This window comes from Hibiscus syriacus, unplaced genomic scaffold (genome assembly GCF_006381635.1).
Source record: "Hibiscus syriacus cultivar Baekdansim isolate YM2019G1 unplaced genomic scaffold, ASM638163v2 tig00005465_pilon, whole genome shotgun sequence".
Classification (NCBI taxonomy): Eukaryota; Viridiplantae; Streptophyta; class Magnoliopsida; order Malvales; family Malvaceae; genus Hibiscus; species Hibiscus syriacus.
The window spans coordinates 760,937-778,837 of NW_024062059.1; the positions used below are offsets into that span (position 1 = coordinate 760,937).

General features: G+C 35.4%; 3 protein-coding genes and 1 pseudogene across 5 annotated transcripts; 1 reads left to right on the top strand and 3 right to left on the bottom strand.

Moving 5' to 3' along the window:
• Window positions 1-4,655: 4,655 nt before the first annotated feature.
• Window positions 4,656-6,371, bottom strand: LOC120199775 (F-box/LRR-repeat protein 4-like). 2 transcript variants are annotated; one of them, XM_039200790.1, is made up of 2 exons: window positions 5,954-6,371; window positions 4,656-5,785 (listed from the first exon to the last, which is right to left on the bottom strand). In XM_039200790.1, exons 1-2 carry the CDS (start codon window positions 6,294-6,296, stop codon window positions 4,893-4,895), a joined length of 1,236 nt encoding a protein of 411 aa, XP_039056721.1. In that variant the 5' UTR covers window positions 6,297-6,371; the 3' UTR covers window positions 4,656-4,892. The 2 variants fall into 2 exon arrangements, with proteins under 2 accessions (XP_039056721.1, XP_039056722.1); XM_039200791.1 differs by having other exon boundaries at window positions 4,656-5,751; window positions 5,954-6,293.
• A 1,289-nt stretch (window positions 6,372-7,660) lies between these two features.
• On the bottom strand, window positions 7,661-9,031 carry LOC120199694 (protein-S-isoprenylcysteine O-methyltransferase B-like). Of its 2 annotated transcripts, XM_039200712.1 has the most exons (3): window positions 8,947-9,031; window positions 8,475-8,564; window positions 7,661-8,363 (listed from the first exon to the last, which is right to left on the bottom strand). In XM_039200712.1, exons 2-3 carry the CDS (start codon window positions 8,554-8,556, stop codon window positions 7,777-7,779), a joined length of 669 nt encoding a protein of 222 aa, XP_039056643.1. In that variant the 5' UTR covers window positions 8,557-8,564; window positions 8,947-9,031; the 3' UTR covers window positions 7,661-7,776. The 2 variants fall into 2 exon arrangements, with proteins under 2 accessions (XP_039056643.1, XP_039056644.1); XM_039200713.1 differs by lacking the exon at window positions 8,475-8,564 and having other exon boundaries at window positions 7,664-8,474; window positions 8,947-9,012.
• A 1,287-nt stretch (window positions 9,032-10,318) lies between these two features.
• LOC120199684 lies at window positions 10,319-13,669 on the top strand (annotated as a pseudogene).
• A 975-nt stretch (window positions 13,670-14,644) lies between these two features.
• Window positions 14,645-15,631, bottom strand: LOC120199776 (fasciclin-like arabinogalactan protein 6). The gene has a single exon (XM_039200792.1). The coding sequence runs from the start codon at window positions 15,548-15,550 to the stop codon at window positions 14,810-14,812; it is 741 nt and encodes a 246-aa protein (XP_039056723.1). The 5' UTR covers window positions 15,551-15,631; the 3' UTR covers window positions 14,645-14,809.
• Between the last annotated feature and the right edge of the window lie 2,270 nt (window positions 15,632-17,901).

A 17,901-nucleotide genomic window follows, 5' to 3' on the forward strand; every position in this document is an offset into this window, starting at 1 on the left:
AAATTCCCCAATTCACAACATGTAATCCCTAGCTCAATCCCTAATTCATTTTCTGAATCTCCAATGCCCTTCGCTTCGTGCTTCTCCTCCTCTTTGCCAACCGTGACACATTTTTGAACTGCTGGGTTAGGGCCTTGTTGCCGAAGCCAAGGAGGATTTGGGAAAGATTGTTACTAGAGAGGAGGTGCGGGCAGCTATGTTTTCTTTAAACGGTTACACAGTTTGGTTTTATCATAAGAGTTCGGGGTTATCGGTGAGGATGTAGTGGAGGCAGTCCTTTATTATTGTAGTACCTTGGAACCTTTGAGAGGCTTTAATGCCACAGTAGTCACGTTGGTGCCAAAGAAAGCAAGTCCAAGTAATGTTCCGGAGTACAGGTCTATATCTTGCTGCCAAGTATTATATTGCTGGGTATTGTTTCAAAGAGTTAATTACTTTTGTAAAGGGTAGAAGCATTATTGACAACATCCTTCTCGCTCAAGAGCTGGTGAGGGGATATGGCAAGAAGGGATTGTCTGTAGATGTGTAATAAAGGTTGAGTTACAGAAGGATTTCGATTCTTTGCATTGTGACACTATTTTGTGTGTGCTTGATGCGCATGGATTCCCGAAAGTGTTTGTGTATTGGATTTGGGGGTGTATAGATTCTCCGAGGTATTCGATTGTTATCAATGGTGAGAAGGAAAACGGAGCGTGTATGTTAGGCGAGGCTCATATGGTTCCCGTTTTATATTCCTCGAAATGCTCTTGTTGCTTGGTTTGCGTTATTGGGCAGGTTATCAACACGTGATAGACTGAGGTGATGGGGGGTTGAGGTGGAAGGAGGCTGCTGCTAATATGAAGTTATCGAAGAAGATGAAGATTGTACATGCAAGTGGTTCTCAAAACCTTCAACTGCTTGAATATGAATGATGCTGTCTTGGTAAGGGGTAGCCGCCGCATGCAAATGGAGAAAGTTGTCGGTGCACATGTGGCAATGCCAACTGACCTACTTCACGTGTGATATTTTCATTGTTATTATTAAATCTATTTGATTATCGAAACCTCTGTAATTTTATATCTTTCAATTAATTATAGTCCCTGATATTTGTTATTATTCTTTGATATTATCATTGGTAGATCCACATGATTTACCACTTACATTCATTATCTCACAGACGGATCTATTTGTTCTTTCAACCTATGAATAGACAATATTTTTTTAGACCTAACATCAACATTAATGACTCATATATAACCTACCATACCAGATCGGTATGAAAGAGTCTCTCTCACTCTGTCACCTTTCTTTAGCTCCTCTTTTTTTCTTTTCATCAATTATTGTTTACGACTCTTTATCTATAACAAGAATAAACCGTCAAAAACTACCATAACCCTATTTCTCCTCTAAGAAAAACAAACCCTTTACAAAGCACATTTGATACTTGATAGGTAAAGACTGAACGACTTTTTGTATTGTCCTCGAAAGCCGGACGATCCCACTGTTGTCATATAAACAGCTTGGTTGGGCTCATTGAAGATTCAGCATACGGACACGTATGGTATGTTTTTCTTAATGTCGACAAAACCGGCCTCGGATTCTTCCATTGTTGTGTTTCTTTAATGTGAAGCAAAATAGTCTTAAATTTTGAACTGAAATACTAAAATGAAACTAAACTTTAGATATTATTTTGAAAAAAATTAAAAATTTAGGTATTAAAACGGATCAAAACTAAAAATTTAGATACTAAAAACGTAATTTACCCAGAATAATAATATCTAAGAAAAAAATTCTACTGTTATGATAATCAGGAAGATAACAGTGATTAAATGTGACTAGATCAAAAACCAAAACATAAAATTCACATGAAAATCATAAAGGAAAAAATCACATGCCAAAGATAAAAAAATCAGTATAATGTAAAAAAAATACAGAGTTTACGACTCTAAGGTATCACACGACTTCGTTTTACAATAACACTAATTCCTTGTTATTCATTTATAAGATCAATTAATTAATTAGAAAGAAATCTGATACTATAAAATATCATTTCAATACGAATTTCTACTTTCAATAAAAAAATTAACAGAACAAGTATATTCTTGTACGGATTGATTGAGCAACAAGGTTCGGAACCTGTCACCCTTGCACCCCCGACCGAGAGCTTTTTCAAACTAGATCAAAATGGAATTTGAGTCACGAACTCTAACATTAACATTAAACAAAAGAAAAGGGCTGTAGGGGCATGATATTTGATCTCACATGGTATATGTATGACAATACGACATGTCTAACTTTATGGTAGTTCATCTCACATGGTCTATGCATGACAATATGACATGTCTAACAAGTTGAAGCATCACTGACTCGCCATGAACTCACCGCATTCATCCTGTGTACAACTTTCCGAGTCTACAGTTTGTTCCATTTTGTTGGCAAATGCATGTTCCCTTTATCTCAGCAGTAGAAATCAGAAAGTTCCAATCCCACGTCCTCTTGTAGAGAAAAAAAACCCAATCCATGACGTCTGCCTGTCTTTTTCGTCACTATCTTTTTCTTAAAGAAACCGAATCTTGTCAAAATTGATAAAGTTTGATGATTCAACCACCCCATTTACATCCCCTTTAAATACCATTTGCCTAACCATTTCATTCAACACCTCACAAGTATACATGATTCAGTTTGGTTCGATGAAAATGAAGAACCAGTTGCTCGATCAAGTTATGATCAGAGTTCCGATGAAATCGAACGTGTATCGAGAGAACCCCGAGATGCTACTTGCCTGATGCCCCGGGGTCTGCAACGTTTAGAGCAAGTTTTGGTTTTAACTATGGAAATGTTCATAACGAAGATGATTTTCGGTACTAATTGGCGAAGTCTCGGAATTGCAGGCAAAGGTAACTTTTTACTACGAAGGATGAACAAGCTAGGGAAGAAAGCTGATAGTTTCGCACACGGAATCCGAGAGCATGGTAATGAACATTCTAAACATATGAGAAAACTCGAAAACTCGAAAAATAATCGAATTATTCGTATCTGAAATTCGCATTTCCGAACCGCAGTGAGATTGGGGCCGAAGATCAGTGAAACAGTGAAGGGAAAATTGAGTTTGGGGGCAAGAATTCTTCAAGGAGGAGGGGTGGAGAAAGTTTTCAAACAATTGTTTAGTGTTGGAGAAGGAGAGAAGATGGTTAAGGCTTGCCAATGCTATTTGTCGACAACATCAGGTCCCATACCTCTTGAGAAAATAAAGGAGTGAACGAGAGTGAAAACGTGAAGAATCCATGGCAGAAGTACATGGAAATCATGAAGGTCGACGGTTTCGATTTCTGGTTCATGGGGTTCTTGAATTATCAGAAAGCTTTCAAGTATCTCCAGCAAGCAATGTCCCGGGGACTAGAAGATGTACAAGTCACTTTCCGGGCGGCTTGTAGCTACGAATGTTGATACTCGGTTTTCATCATGCTGTTAATCGTTGATGGAAGGAGGAAGTCTTAAGAAATGTAAAAAGTTTTTGTTGATTCAAATATATGCTCCTCGATTCTTCAATCATGTTTAGATATAAGTTCGATCCGTTAGTTTTAAAAGGTGCAAGCATACTGAGACGCAAAGAATCCCTGGAGCCTAAGAACAGAACGCAGAACGAAGAAGCACTTTTATACTAAAAAATCTGTAAATCAATTATATAACATATTTTGTACAGAAAATAACATTATAAAGCTGAAATTTAAGAAAATATAAATAAAAAAGTCAATAATAAAAAAAAAATAAATCATATAACATCCATTACCCCGGATCTAAATTATCCCGAAAATCATATATTAAAATATTACATTTTATATAAAAGAAACTATATACAGGCTTTAATCAAATTAAAATTCCAGACTTTAAATTTCATCAAACGGTAGTTGTTGATTGTATACATGCTTTAATCAAACAGTCAATTCTGAAATTAAATTTTATATAAAAGAAAGACTATATACATGGTTTCCAGAAAAGCGTTAAAAGCGAGAAAGGACCGTTTCTCACCTCGCCCGTGTAACCGGATGCAAATTTTCCGGCGCCTCTGTGCGTCCGACGCCTTAGCTCGCCTTCTAAAACTAAGGTCATAATCTAACACCATATATGTCAAATTTTATATACATCTTTTTATTAAAACCTGATTTATATATAGATATGTATAAAGAGTTTTTTTCATAATTATCTTGAATTGGAACGACATGAATTCTCCTTAAAACAGAATAGTTAGAAGTGTCTATTAACATAAATCGTTTGGTAAATAAAAACCCTCACAATATGAACGTACGAACATGTTAAATCTGTACAAAATTTCAATCCTATTTCAATCCGTTTAAACTTTATTTTATTAGACTGGAGTTTAAAGGCTCTCATCCATTAACGATGAACGCTCATATGCCCCTGCATACATGGTGCTCTAACCTAACCACTGAGATCACTAGGCTGTGTCCATATAACCTATTTTATATTCGAGGGAGTGTATTCATTTGTCGAACTCTTCTTAATGGAATAGATTTGATCAAACAATCTACCACTCCATTCATTCTCTATCCCTATATGAATGCCTGAAATAGAACATGCCAAATTCAAGAAAACTAATAAGAAGCCACACAGCTTTATTGTCATGGCCGGAGGCAAATCAATAGAGATGTAAGAACACAAATCAATGGAGATGTAAGAACAAATTACATCACTCCACCAAGTCATGGGAAGAGTAATATACATGCAAAATACACATACGACCAAAATAATAAACAACAAACATTACCCCAACCAAGCTTCATGCATAACATGTACAAGACACGGAAAGAAATTGCTAAAAGCCCTCACCTGCTATGGCACTCTACTTGGCTTTAATACCTGGTCAAGTACTTGCAACAGTTAAGTGCTTCATCTTAAACGAGGATGTCAGGCTCGCTTAAACTACCAGTGAAGTTTACTTTACAAAACTCGGGAAAAATTAATCCGGCTTCATCGCAAGCTACCTTAGTTACATGAGGACAAGACCTCAGATCAAGGTATTCCAAAGAATTGCATCGACTCAAAAGCATACCTATTCCCGACACTGTAATCTTCGGACAGTTACTGACTTTCAAAACCTTCAAGCCAAACTCAATTTCCCCATTTCCTTGACTTTCAAAAGCAGCATCTGTAACCTCCTCGCAGCATCCGATATCAAGCACCACTAAGTTCTCGCATTGTTTTAGAATACATCTTAATGAAGAATCAGAAATGTTTAAGCACCAATCCATCCGCAAATTCTTCAAACTATTTTTACACGCTGCCGCCAACGACTTTATAGACTCATCAGACACACCCCGGCAACCACCGATTATAAGAGTTTCAAGATTTTTGCAGAATTTGGATAAGGAGAATACGGACTCATCTCCAACTTTATAACAGTCCAACAACTTCAGCGTCTTCAGAGACGATGAACAAGCCTCGGCAACCTTGGAAACCCCAAAATCCCCAACATTGATGCACTTATTAATGTCTAAATACCTAATTAGTTGACAGCCATCAACGAGATCTGCGAGTCCAGAGTCGGTAATGTTGGTACATCCCTGCAGGCCCAACTCTATTAGATTCTTACAATTCCTAGAAAGAGCTAACAGCAATCCATCGGTGACAAATCTGCAGCCAGCCAGATGGAGGCTTCTCAGGTCATGGCAGCCTTCAGCAACAGCTGACAATCCCTTGTCTGTTAACTTTCGGCAATATGTTGCATCCAAAGACTGTAGGGAAGGAAGACCGCTACCAATCAAAGCTAATCCTTTATCAGTAATAGCTGTTATACAGAGAAGATCCACGCAAAATTGCCCCATTTAAGAATATATAAGTATCCAACCAATTGAAATTCATATATCCAAAAACTTAAAATAGAGAAACAGAGATCATCAAGCACTATTATCAGTTAAAAAACGAAACCCCAAAATCAATCGAAGTGTTCTTTTACCTTTGCAATTTTGCAGCTTGAGCACCTTCAAGCACTTGAAACCTTCGGCGATGACGGCGAGATCGGAGTCGGTAACCCCGGGATAAAAAGACCTGGACACGGACTGAGAGAGGTCCAACTCCAGCACACGAGTGAACCTGGCAGCCATGCGGTTGAGCATGTGCGATCCCGCGCGTGCAGAGAGTTTCGTCCTCTCGGTACTCTGCAGATGCAGCCATCTCTTGCAGACCAGACCGAATACTTCCTTGTCCTTGTCACAGTCTAGCCGCGCCAGAACCGATCTCAGCTCGTCGTCCGTCAGTGTGTCGTTTATGCAAACGGTAGACACGACTTCATCCGCCATTGATTAAGGCGGAGGGTTGAGATTAGGGTTTCGCAATTAAAATCCCTAATCTCCAGACTATCTTTAAATATAAAATATAACAGTGGAATGAAAACGAGACTGAAGGGAATATATAACACTATATAAAGATAAGCTGAGGGAGGGGAAAGGTAGAAGAAACGCAAAGGTTACGAAGCTGGAATTACGCGAGTACCCTTGATTCCGGTTGGGTGATGCCATAATGGTGTATGTTAGAAGGATTTATTGGACATTTCAACGAAAAGTTAAAATTGTCGGTTAAGGTGTCCCCTTCTCCTTTTCGAATGATTTGAAAATGGTATAGTTGGTCCAAAAATTCGAATAATGCAAAACGCAAGAGATTAGGCTCTGTTAATGATGATTAGTGGCAATTTCAAATTTTAAAAAATATTGACGAAAAGTATATAGAATTATCTATTTGGCCTGATGATAATTTTAGTTTTAAAATTATTTTTTGAGAAAACTTGTTCTAGTTTTTGGCTTGTTTTAGTTATTATCTTAAAAAAAAGTTCATTTTAAAAAACGATTTATACTAATCATTAAATAGCCTCCACTGTTAAAAAGAATGTTTTTTTTTTAATTTTTTTATTCAAATAGTTATAAAATACAAATATTATTAATGATTAAAAATATTATAAATATATATTATCATACAACCACCCATGTTATTTAAAAACAATTCGTAGTGTTGTTACTACTTAGTTTTCATGTATATAAATTTACGAACCAAATAATCTCGGTGGTAAAAGAATTATTGTTATTTATCGAGGTTCCGAATTTAGACATTATGAATGTTAGGAATATGAACGTTTAATGTCAAATGATTGTAGTAATCATCTTCGAATATATATTATATTGTATATAATATATTAATAATATAAATAAATAAAAACAAGTGAGAAAAATGAAATTTCAAAGTAAATAAGAATAGGACTTGCGTGCAATCTGATCGGCGTGAAAGTGGTGGCCTTTAAAGACAGCTAAAATAATCAAACGACGCCGTTTAGGAAACAAAATTATTCAAAATGGCCCATGCAGGTTACAAACCTGCGAGCTTCGCATTATTAGCACACGCTCTGACCAATTGAGGCCTTGGACTTTTTGTATCAAACAGGTAATATTAACTCATTATCTTGTTATTCCCAGTGAAGGTCCATTACTTTTCAGTCTAATGTCATTTGACATAAACAATAATGGAATTAAAACAAGAAAAATGTGGAAATGGACAAATGGACAAATGGTTAAAATTATGTTAACTAATGAGTAGAGCATAGGAATAGAGGCATATGTTAATTAGCCACGTGAAAATTTTGCTTTCATTCATGTGTGAATAAGATGACACGAAAATGTCCGTTTCTGATCATATACAAATGCCAACTTCAGTTAGTAGCTGCTAAGCTTTTCAATCATTGAAGTTAAACCAAATCCCTACTCAAAATCCATACTCCGAGGTCATAAACCCTCATTTTACAAATGGAACACCGGAATGTACCTGGCGTCCGTACTCCTCATAGTCTGAACCGAAGAACCACTTTAAGAAATACTCTTCATATGGTATTCTTTCTGCAAAGAATTTCCACACAACAGTTGCAAAGGCAACTGTTGATATGGGATTACAGAGCATTATTTGAGTGCCTACTGACCAAATGAGGAAACCAGAGTACCCCGGATGACGGACGAATCTATAGACACCGTGAGTAACCAACCGATGATGCTCCTCATGGTGAACCTTGATAAGGTGCGTGAAGGCTCGACCAGCAGTTATTATAGCCGACTTCCGTATAATTTCACCTATGACCACCAATGCAAGACCTGTGTTACTCATCCACCAGTGTTCTTTCAACCCAGGAAATAGAACGATTTCAACACCGTACTCCAGAAAGGAAAAGATCATCGTGAGAAGATAATTTTTGCTGATTAGAAGTGACTTGAGAGTCACATTCGATCTCCCGTGGAACGCGACCGCTAGAATGTATTCCGAACTATGAAAGAAGGCAACAGCCAAGAACATCTGAGATAACTGCCTGCAAGCTGTGTAACTTGAAATCTCTGTCATTTTGATAGATGAAAACAAGTCAATCTGTGTCCCTGAACTCAAGTTACCGAGTCGTCCGACCTCGGTGAAAGCACTAATGTAGTGTTCAAAAGTTTAGCTTAGACCTGTAAAAGACACAGAGCTGGGTATGAGCAGCCCCGGAAGTGAAGTCACAACATATTCCCATAGATGGTTTAAGAACAGCATATCTCCAGCTAAAGTAAAGACAAAAGGCAAAATTGTTCAACCATTAGAGATTGCCAATAAAGGAAAAGTCACTAACAATTCTGCACTCATTGAATTTGATGTCACTCTTTGTCTGCGTATATGATTAATCAATTAAAAAAAAAGACCCAAAACATGAGAAACCTAAAATCCATTGACCGCAACTATTTTCACCATCTAATATTTGATCTGTTCTGGGAAGAGAATGGTTAATCATAGAAATAACACAAAAACTGGGAAATTTGATATAGCAAACTAATATTTTCCCTACTCCTCAATCTCTTTAGTTTCAATCTCAACTTCTCCTAAATATTAGAAGAGTACAGTAATTCGTCGACAGTCAATCAAAATGAAAAGCGTGAAGAGTCAAACCAGATCGCTCGATGAACTGTTGGGTCTGATCGTGGAGGTCGTAAGCAGTAAGCCAGCAACTGAGAGAAAGATTGGAAATTGAAATCAATTACCCGTTCAGGATGGGGCCATACGCAGGGGCGTTTGTCTTTAGGAAGATCGGATTCATGGAAAATTAAACTAATTTAGGGTAAACTACGCATTTAATACCTAAACTATCAGTTTTAGTCTATTTCAGTTTTTTCAAAACATACTTAATGTTTAGTTTTTGTTTCATTTTAGTATCCCACAATAAAAAATATAGTTTTTGTTTCATTTTAGTACCTAAGTTCAAAATTTAATGTTATGTTTTGAAAAAAACTGAAAGTTTAGGTACTAAAAAGGACCAAAACTGAAAGTTTAGGTACTAAACGCGTTAAGTTTTTAACAACGGGTACTAAAATAAAATGAAAATAAAAATTAGGCATGATTTTGAAAAACTTGAAAGTTTAAGTATTAACATGAACCAAAACTGATAATTTAAGTATTAAATGCATAATTTACCCATTAATTTAAGGGTAAGCTAGACTGATCACAGAGCTTTTAAGATCCTTTCAATTCGGTCACCAAATTTTTAAAACTTGTAATACAGTCATTAAATTTTTAATTTCATTTTATTAAGTTTCCAGATAAACAGTTAATGAGTTATAATACTATCGACAGTCCAGATTAGTATCCTTTCATTAATTATTAGGCAGCTAATGACTAATAATACTATCGATTATTCATTTCTTTCATAAAAAGAAATTAAAAAAAAGCATACATCTTTTCTTTAACCTAATTTTTTTCTCAATATTTTTGTGTCGTTTTATTCTCCTTTTGTTTTTTGTTTAACTCACTACGGCAATAATTTTAATATTAGTTACCGATCGCCGGTGATTATTATTTTTTCTTATTTTTTTCATATAATGTCTTTGTTTTTTTTTTAGTTTTTTCACTTTTAAATTAGAATATATGTACTTATGACACGCTTTTCTCTGTTCTTGTAGCACGTTTTTTCTCTGCTCTTGTGGTACATTCCTTATAGTTTTCGGTAAGTTTTTCACATACTTCTGAGGTTGTGTTGGTGTTTCCACAAAGATCCTCATGGCATTTGTTTCATGATTGGCTTTTCAGTGGTCACGTTTTGTTAGATCCCCTCTTTTGTAAATAAGAATATATGTATTTGTGATATGCTTTTCTCTTTTCTTGTAGCACGCTTTTTCTCTGCTCTTGTGGTACGTTTCTTATGGTTTTCGGTAAGTTTTTCGCATACTTTTGAGGTTGTGTTGGTGTTTCCACAAAGATCCTCATGGCACTTGTTTCATGATTGGCTTTTTAGTGGTCACGTTTTGTCAGATCCCTTATTTTGTAAATGGTCGACTGCCGATATAATCAGAATCGTGTAGCGAAACAGTTTGTCAAATTGTTTGGTTTGCTCACCACTCTTTTATTACATCGTAAAGTGTCTCGTTCGACAGAGACAAAGAGTTTTATGAAGGTTACTGGATTGTTTTGATGTTTAGAAGGTTTCATTCTCTTATATCTTTGGATTTAATATTTTTATTTTATGTATAAATTTTTGGTGACTATTGTCTCAAATTTTCTCTTTAGATGCATTCAAACACTTATGCCATCACTCCCAGTTTTTCCTTTTTAATAGCTTTGATTAAGCGTGTTCGCGTAAGAGTAGGTTCCTTGAAGTGTCTTCATTAAACGTATGTTCATTTCGTATTTTCTTTGGTTGCATTAGTCTATTCTATAATATACAACACAAGATGCATATTTTGATTGAATCCTCATTTAACCTTCTTGCAACGGGGAATAGAAAATCAAACAGCAAAATGCTACTACTTAACTAAATACTACTACTAATGTCATAATGTATGCAGGGGTGGTGCCATCCAATTTTTTGGTACAAAGCACCATCACGACAAGTGGCTGAGGGACACTGAAAATTACAAGGTCAAAGGTTGCTTTTCAATGACTGAGTTGGGGCATGGAAGTAATGTATGTGGAGGTTTTCTGATCCTTTAGTAAGGAGAATCAGGCCTTTTTTTCCTGATATTTATGCAGTCTTCTTCTTTTTCTTGATTTATTCTAAAGTTATTGCTTTTAGGTTCGCGGAATTGAAACAGTAACGACATATGACTCAAAGACTGGGGAGTTTGTCATTAATACACCTTGTGAATCAGCTCAGAAGTATTGGATTTGAGGGGCAGACAAGGTATACTTGACTTGGAACCAAATTCCATTTCTCTTCATACAATCTATTTTTAGATTACTTTGCAATGTGTAGTTTTTATTTAACTGTTTATATCATCCTTTCCTCTGTTTTGCGTATATGCTGATGCGGTATACTTCTACTGTTGCTTTGTTGTCTAGCATGCGACGCACACGATTGTGTTTTCACAGCTTAATATCAATGGAAACAATGAAGGGGTTCATGCACTTATAGCCCAGATCAGAGATGCTGATGATAATGTATGTCCAAACATTCGCATTGCGGACTGTGGTCATAAAATTGGTTTAAATGGTGTCGATAACGGTCGAATCTGGTATTAAAAACTTACACTTTTACTGTGAATTCAGAGATTTGCCGCATTCATGTCCCCTTTGACAGCAGGCCGTGTTATTATTGCAGTTAATGCAGTTTATCAGTCAAAGGTACATCTCATTTTTCTTTTCAAGTAGCTGATCTCATTTTATTGGTGGATAAGATTTGCATTTGTATTTTGAGGTGCGGGTGGCAGGACTGTAATATCAAACATGAAGGTCACTGATATCATGTCATTACTCTCCTTTCAGGTTGGTGTATCTATTGCTATCAGGTATGCTCTAACAAGGAGGGCTTTTTCTCTTAAGCCGAACGAGCCCGAGGTCTTATTGCTAGATTACCCAAGTCATCAACGACGACTCTTGCCTCTCATTGCAAAGATGTAAGTATATGTACAGTTTATCTTTATGAAATATGTATTCCTTTTCATTTCTTTCTGGTTCAGGCTGATACCAATGCACTCAAGAGTGTAGCTCTAGTGCTTTAGAACTTTAGATAATCAAGAGATGGTTATTTTGTTGGGGTGCTAAATTGATTTTTCGATGTGTCCCCCCCACCCCCCGCGTGCGGATACGCACATCATCTGCACATTTGATGAATAATCACATGATTAGGTCCTGGATACAACACCTTATTATTGTATTTGGACTTGGAGTGTCAACCAAGTCAACTATAAGAACTTAGCATCTATGTTAATAGCTAATTTATTCCAATTTATAGGTGGTGAGCTTTGGCCTTAGATGTTTATGCTGACATGAAGTTATTGAAGACCTGTATTTCAATTACTTGGACTGCGATGGGACCATTGATGGTTTAGTTTCAGCCTACGATTTTAGTAAACGGCCCCTTAATCTATTTGCTTTTTCATGCTGCAGCTATGCTTTGAGTTTCGGTGCAAATTACTTGAAAATGCTTTATGTGAAGAGGACACCCCAATCAAACAAAACCATTCATGTAGTTTCAAGTTCATTCAAGGCTACTCTTACATGCATGGAGTAACATGCAAATACTTCAGGTGAGAGTACAAACAATTTTGGATTAAGTTGAAGATTTCAACAATAAGTGTCATTACAGACATTCAATCGTTGAATGCTTTAGGAATGTCGTGAAGCTTGTGGAGGACTGAGAACCGTGTTGGTCATCTGAAAGCCGAGCATGATGTGCAATCCACTTTTGAGGGGGACAACAATATTTTGATTCAGCAGGCAAAATTTTGCTTTCTTCTTTTCTTACATTTTCTTTGACAATGACAATTTTTTTTTTTTTTACAACTAAACCCTGCCCTGTCATGTTGATTCAGGTCAGCAAAGCTCTCTTTGCTGAATATATGGCAGCCCAGAAGAGAAACAAGGTTTTCAAGGGTCTAGGTTTAGAACACATGAATAAACCCTGTCCTGTCATTCCAGCACACCTCACTAGCACTACCCTCAGATGCACCCAATTCCAGGTAAATTATAAGACTAGCATCAGTTGCGATATTCTTTTAGTTCTGCATTAAATTCATTGGTATCGCCTGCCATTGTCCCGTGTCAGATGGATGCCTTGTGCTTAAGGGAGAGAGAGCTTTTGAATCGTTTCGTTGCGGATGTCTCACAATGTCTAGCCAAGGGAGAAAGTAAAGAGCAGACCTTCAACATGGTGAGGAAGCACCTGCTTTTATCTAAAGTAGCTAATTTTTTCCCCTCCAGCTTGTAGTCTAATACTCGTATTACTTATCTCCACAACAGAGTTATCAGGTAGCAGAGGACTTGGGCAAAGCCTTTTCAGACCGAGCAATATTCCAAACATTTGTCGAAGCAGAAGCAACTCTAGCTTCTGGTTCTTTAAAGGTGAATCTAGCATTACTACCAGCTCGATATTCGAGTCTAATTTAGCGAAATGAACGTTGTTGAGTCTTCATTGTCATTTTTTCTTCTTCTGCAGGATGTGCTGGGGATGGTGAGATCATTGTATGCATTCAATTGTCTGGAAGACATTACATATCTGAGATATGGGTTCCTATCAGTGGACAATGGGGCAGCAGTGAGGAGAGAGATAACAAATCTGTGCAGTGAAGTTCGACCACATGCACTTGCTTTAGTCAGTTCCTTTGGGAGCCCAGATGCCTTTCTTAGCCCTATAGCTTTTAACTGGGTTGGTGCAAACTCCTGGTCCTCGGTTCAGCACTGAGTCAGGGCATTTCAAACACGATCCATAACAAGTAATGCATAAACTATATAGTATATACCTCCTTGGATCTATCACTGCTGTGATTGAGAGACAAAATAATTAAGGAACATGTGACTATGGTAGGGGTAAATGCAATGAGGTTAATATTAAATGTAAGACATGCAGAAAGAAAGCATTACTTTGATGCATGTTGTGTTAAATAAGCAAGAAAATGGTTAATATATATTGCAAAATGAGGTGCCAATCACGTTCATCATCTATTTTTTTTAATTAATCACTGGTATCCGATCTATTGACCGACTAATCCAAATCGGTACTACAGAGCCGAGGACGACCCTTCCAATTCGCAAATGTTAGGATGCACAAATCCCTTTCAATATTTTCAGGGTAAATTACCCCCAAAGTCACTAAACTATAAGATGTATTTTGTTTTGATAACTGATTTGTTTTTTTTTTGTCAATTAGATTTCTAAATTTTCAATTTGGTTTCAATCAAGCCACCAGTATTTCATTGTTAACAAAATTGTTAAAGTGATAGTTAAATAAATTTATATAATAGTAAATTTTATTCTCGTTTTATATACATTCTATCAATTTGATCTTAATATTAATATAAATAATTCAATAAATTTAATCATCTAGCAAGATGATGACATGTGTAATTCAATAAATGTAATAAACCTATAAAATAATGAGGAACAAACTAATAGAATGTGTAAGTAATGAAGATCAAATGTGTTGTTATACAAATTTATTTAATTATCACGTCAATAATTTTATTAACAATTAATGACCAATGAATTGACTAAAAGCAAATTAAAAGTTTAGTTATTTAATCGAAAAGATATTTTATTCAGTCATTTAAATAAAATAGAAATCATAAGTTTAATGACCATGGAGTAATTTACACTATTTTTCATGAAATTAGCATCAAACTCAGATGTATATGGTAAGGAAAGAGAGATGAAGAGATCATTAAGGCATTTGAAGAAACTCACATATTATTATTATTATTAACATCAATAGACGCGGAAGAAAAATCAACAAAAAAATGAGAAAAATACAATCAATGTTCGAAAAGAAGAAATTTATAATGAAAAATGTCGACGACACCACAAACCAATTCAAACTTCATATATATCACGAGAGGAATCCCATGCAAGCCAATGCAAGCCCAAGGACCAACCCCAACCCCATAAACGTTCCGCTCGAACCCGAATCATCGGCCGCAGCTGGCTCATCGGCGGTCGACGATGCGGTCGAGTTCGATTTAGGCCCTGATGATTTCTTCGTTGCAGGTGAAGGAGCAGCAGCCGGCGATTTGGCTCCAAAAAACTCCTCGGGCAATAACACCTTGTCCACTTGATAAACCGCCAGCGGTTTCTTTTGATACAACGCGTTATTAACCAGCGTCTCGGTCACCCCGGACGAGACGTTAACCTGGTTGTTCTGGCCGGTGAAGTTGAGCCCGAAGACGGCGCCTTCTTGACTGGTGGCTTGGGTCCTAACGGGGTTGCTCACGAATTGGAGGTCGTTCAAGGAGTAGTATTTAGGAAGAACGTGGTACTGGATCAGCTGGACTTTCTTCTGTGGGTCGAGGCTGTTGACCAGACCAGGTTTGAGGTTGTTGAAGGCATTGTCCGTCGGAGCAAACACGGTGAAGCCTTCGCTGGTGGTGTTGAGTTGGTTTTGTATTTGGCTACCGACCTGGGTGTCGGCTAAGAAGCGGAGGAAGTAGGTGTATTGGCCATTCTTGTCGAGGATGCCGGTGAAGTTCAAGGGACCGGAGGGCGCAGGTGCCGGAGCTGTTTGAGCTGAGACCGTGGCAATGAAAGCTAGAAACAAAGACAAGACAACGGAAGAGACAAGTGATGAAGCCATGCTTGTGTTTTGTTTGTGTTGAAGAGGATGTGAATATGTGAAGATGAGCCATCGGTGTGGGGTTTTAAGGGATAAGACGTATGGAGAGTGGGATTGCTGGAATGAGCTGGCTACACTCTTAGAGTCTTCAACATGACAATTTCTCCCTGAATACAATATTCAAATTTTATTTTGATTTGATTAAAAAGTGTATGGTGTAACATGAGCGGTGTATAAATAAATTGAAAGAAAAAAATTATTCAAAAATGTCTATATTCAAATTAGTCCTACTTTATCTAATAAAAACAAGAAATGTTTATATGTATGTACCTGTGTCGAGTCGATGAAATTTTCCCCCAAAAAAATTTAGGTTAAATTTCGAGTTAGATGTGACTTTCTTAACCTTAGGTCGTGTTAAGTTTGAGTGGGGGTGGTATACTTCTTAGGCCGAGTTTAGTTGGTAAAAACATGATCTGTTGGCATCCTTATATATAGAGAAATTATTTGATGGACTCGACTCATCACGTCATCCATGGTGTAAGTCAATGAGATCCATCAATTTTGAAGTAAATTTTATATAACTAGTCACTTCTTATTTACATGTAATAACTAGTTAAAAATCACATTGATAGACAAATTTTATTAATTAAGAACATTTAATAAATTTTCATATACATTTAACTAAAATTCTAACATTTAATGTAATATGACCTTTTGTATTTATACTCTATATAACAAATTTGTCTATTTTTTATTAATTTTTATTTGAACTTTTTAAATAAATTAATGTTATTATTTTATTTGTGATGGTTTGTATATCATAATCTTTTTAACCTATCTCATAATAGACTAGACGGTTCACAATGTTATGCTTATCAATCAATGTATCAAACTTTTTATTTTATTTTATTTTGATTGGTGAAGGGTTGTTGGCTACTTTTGCTATTATTTTAAGTGGGGATGGTGGTTAACGATCATCCTCCTTCCTTAAGCCAGTAGTGGCAACGAATATAAAATTGTGTAGCAAATTGGAAGTGGGCCAATTAGACACTTTATACTAATCAATCCCGTTGGCCACTACTTGAATGGAATAACATTTTTGCTGTCAATTAGCAAACCACATGCTGTATTCTCCCTAACCAATTATTGGTCGTTTACAAGCTAAGTATAGACCAAAGAAATGTGAGAAAACCCACTAAACGGTCGAATTTTATAATTAAATATTATTTGAACGACCAAATAGATAGATAGATAAATAAATAGATAATATATGTGATTCGATAAGTAAATTCCAAACAATTGACTTAAGACTATTGTTAAATTTCATTAGGTTAATATTTATTATTAAGGTTTATTAATTAAGATTATATATTTTTATATGTTAATAAATTTAAATACTTATTTTTTTTAATTATGAGTTCAAAAATCTATGTAACATGAATTAAAAATATTTCATTGATATATAAATATATTATTTATTGTACATGATTAATTAGATCTATAATTTATGTTGAATCTAATATAAAAATATGAAAAAAAACATTGTTTGGTGCTATGAACATATAAGATGTATATAGAAATTTGTCCTCACGAATAATTAAAAAAAATTATAGAACAAAATTTATGTATATAAATGATAACACCATTAGTTGTTACTACTAAAATGATAATATAAATATTTTTATAAGTTATATAATCATACGATTAGGATCACATAACAATCTAATTAATCATATTTAATAAATAATACATTTAATTTTTTTTTAATTTGTGTTACTTAAATTTTTTTGAACTCGTAATTAAAAAAGTATTTAAATATATAAACATGTAAAGAAATATCTAATCTTAATTTATATAAACCTTAATATTAAACATTAACCTAATGTAATTTAACAATAGTGTATAGATGGATTTATTAGATAAATAGATATAGAAATAAAAAAGTTAGAGAATACACATTTTAACTTTTATCCTACGTAGCCAAGAAACATATCTTAAACACTCTAGTATGCCTATATAAATTAATACCATTAAGCTATTCAACTTATGAAACTAATATGTATTAAATTATGTTATTAGTCCTTATAGTTTTATTTTTCTTTTTTTAAGTATATTTTTTTAAAATACTTTTAGGGAATTTGATGTAGCAAGAAAACCTTTGAATACGCGATCCTTGAAACACACATTCCCACGTGATGTAATGTCAATATTTCTCATGAAAAGTATATCTCAGGAGACGTTTTCAGTCCACCTAAACAAGGGTGTGCTTTACGTAATGTGACTTATTATTACCCTGTAAAAAATAATTTTAGATTGGTAAAATTTAAAAAAAATGGTAATTGAGAAGTAATTATAATATTTGAGTGATTTTT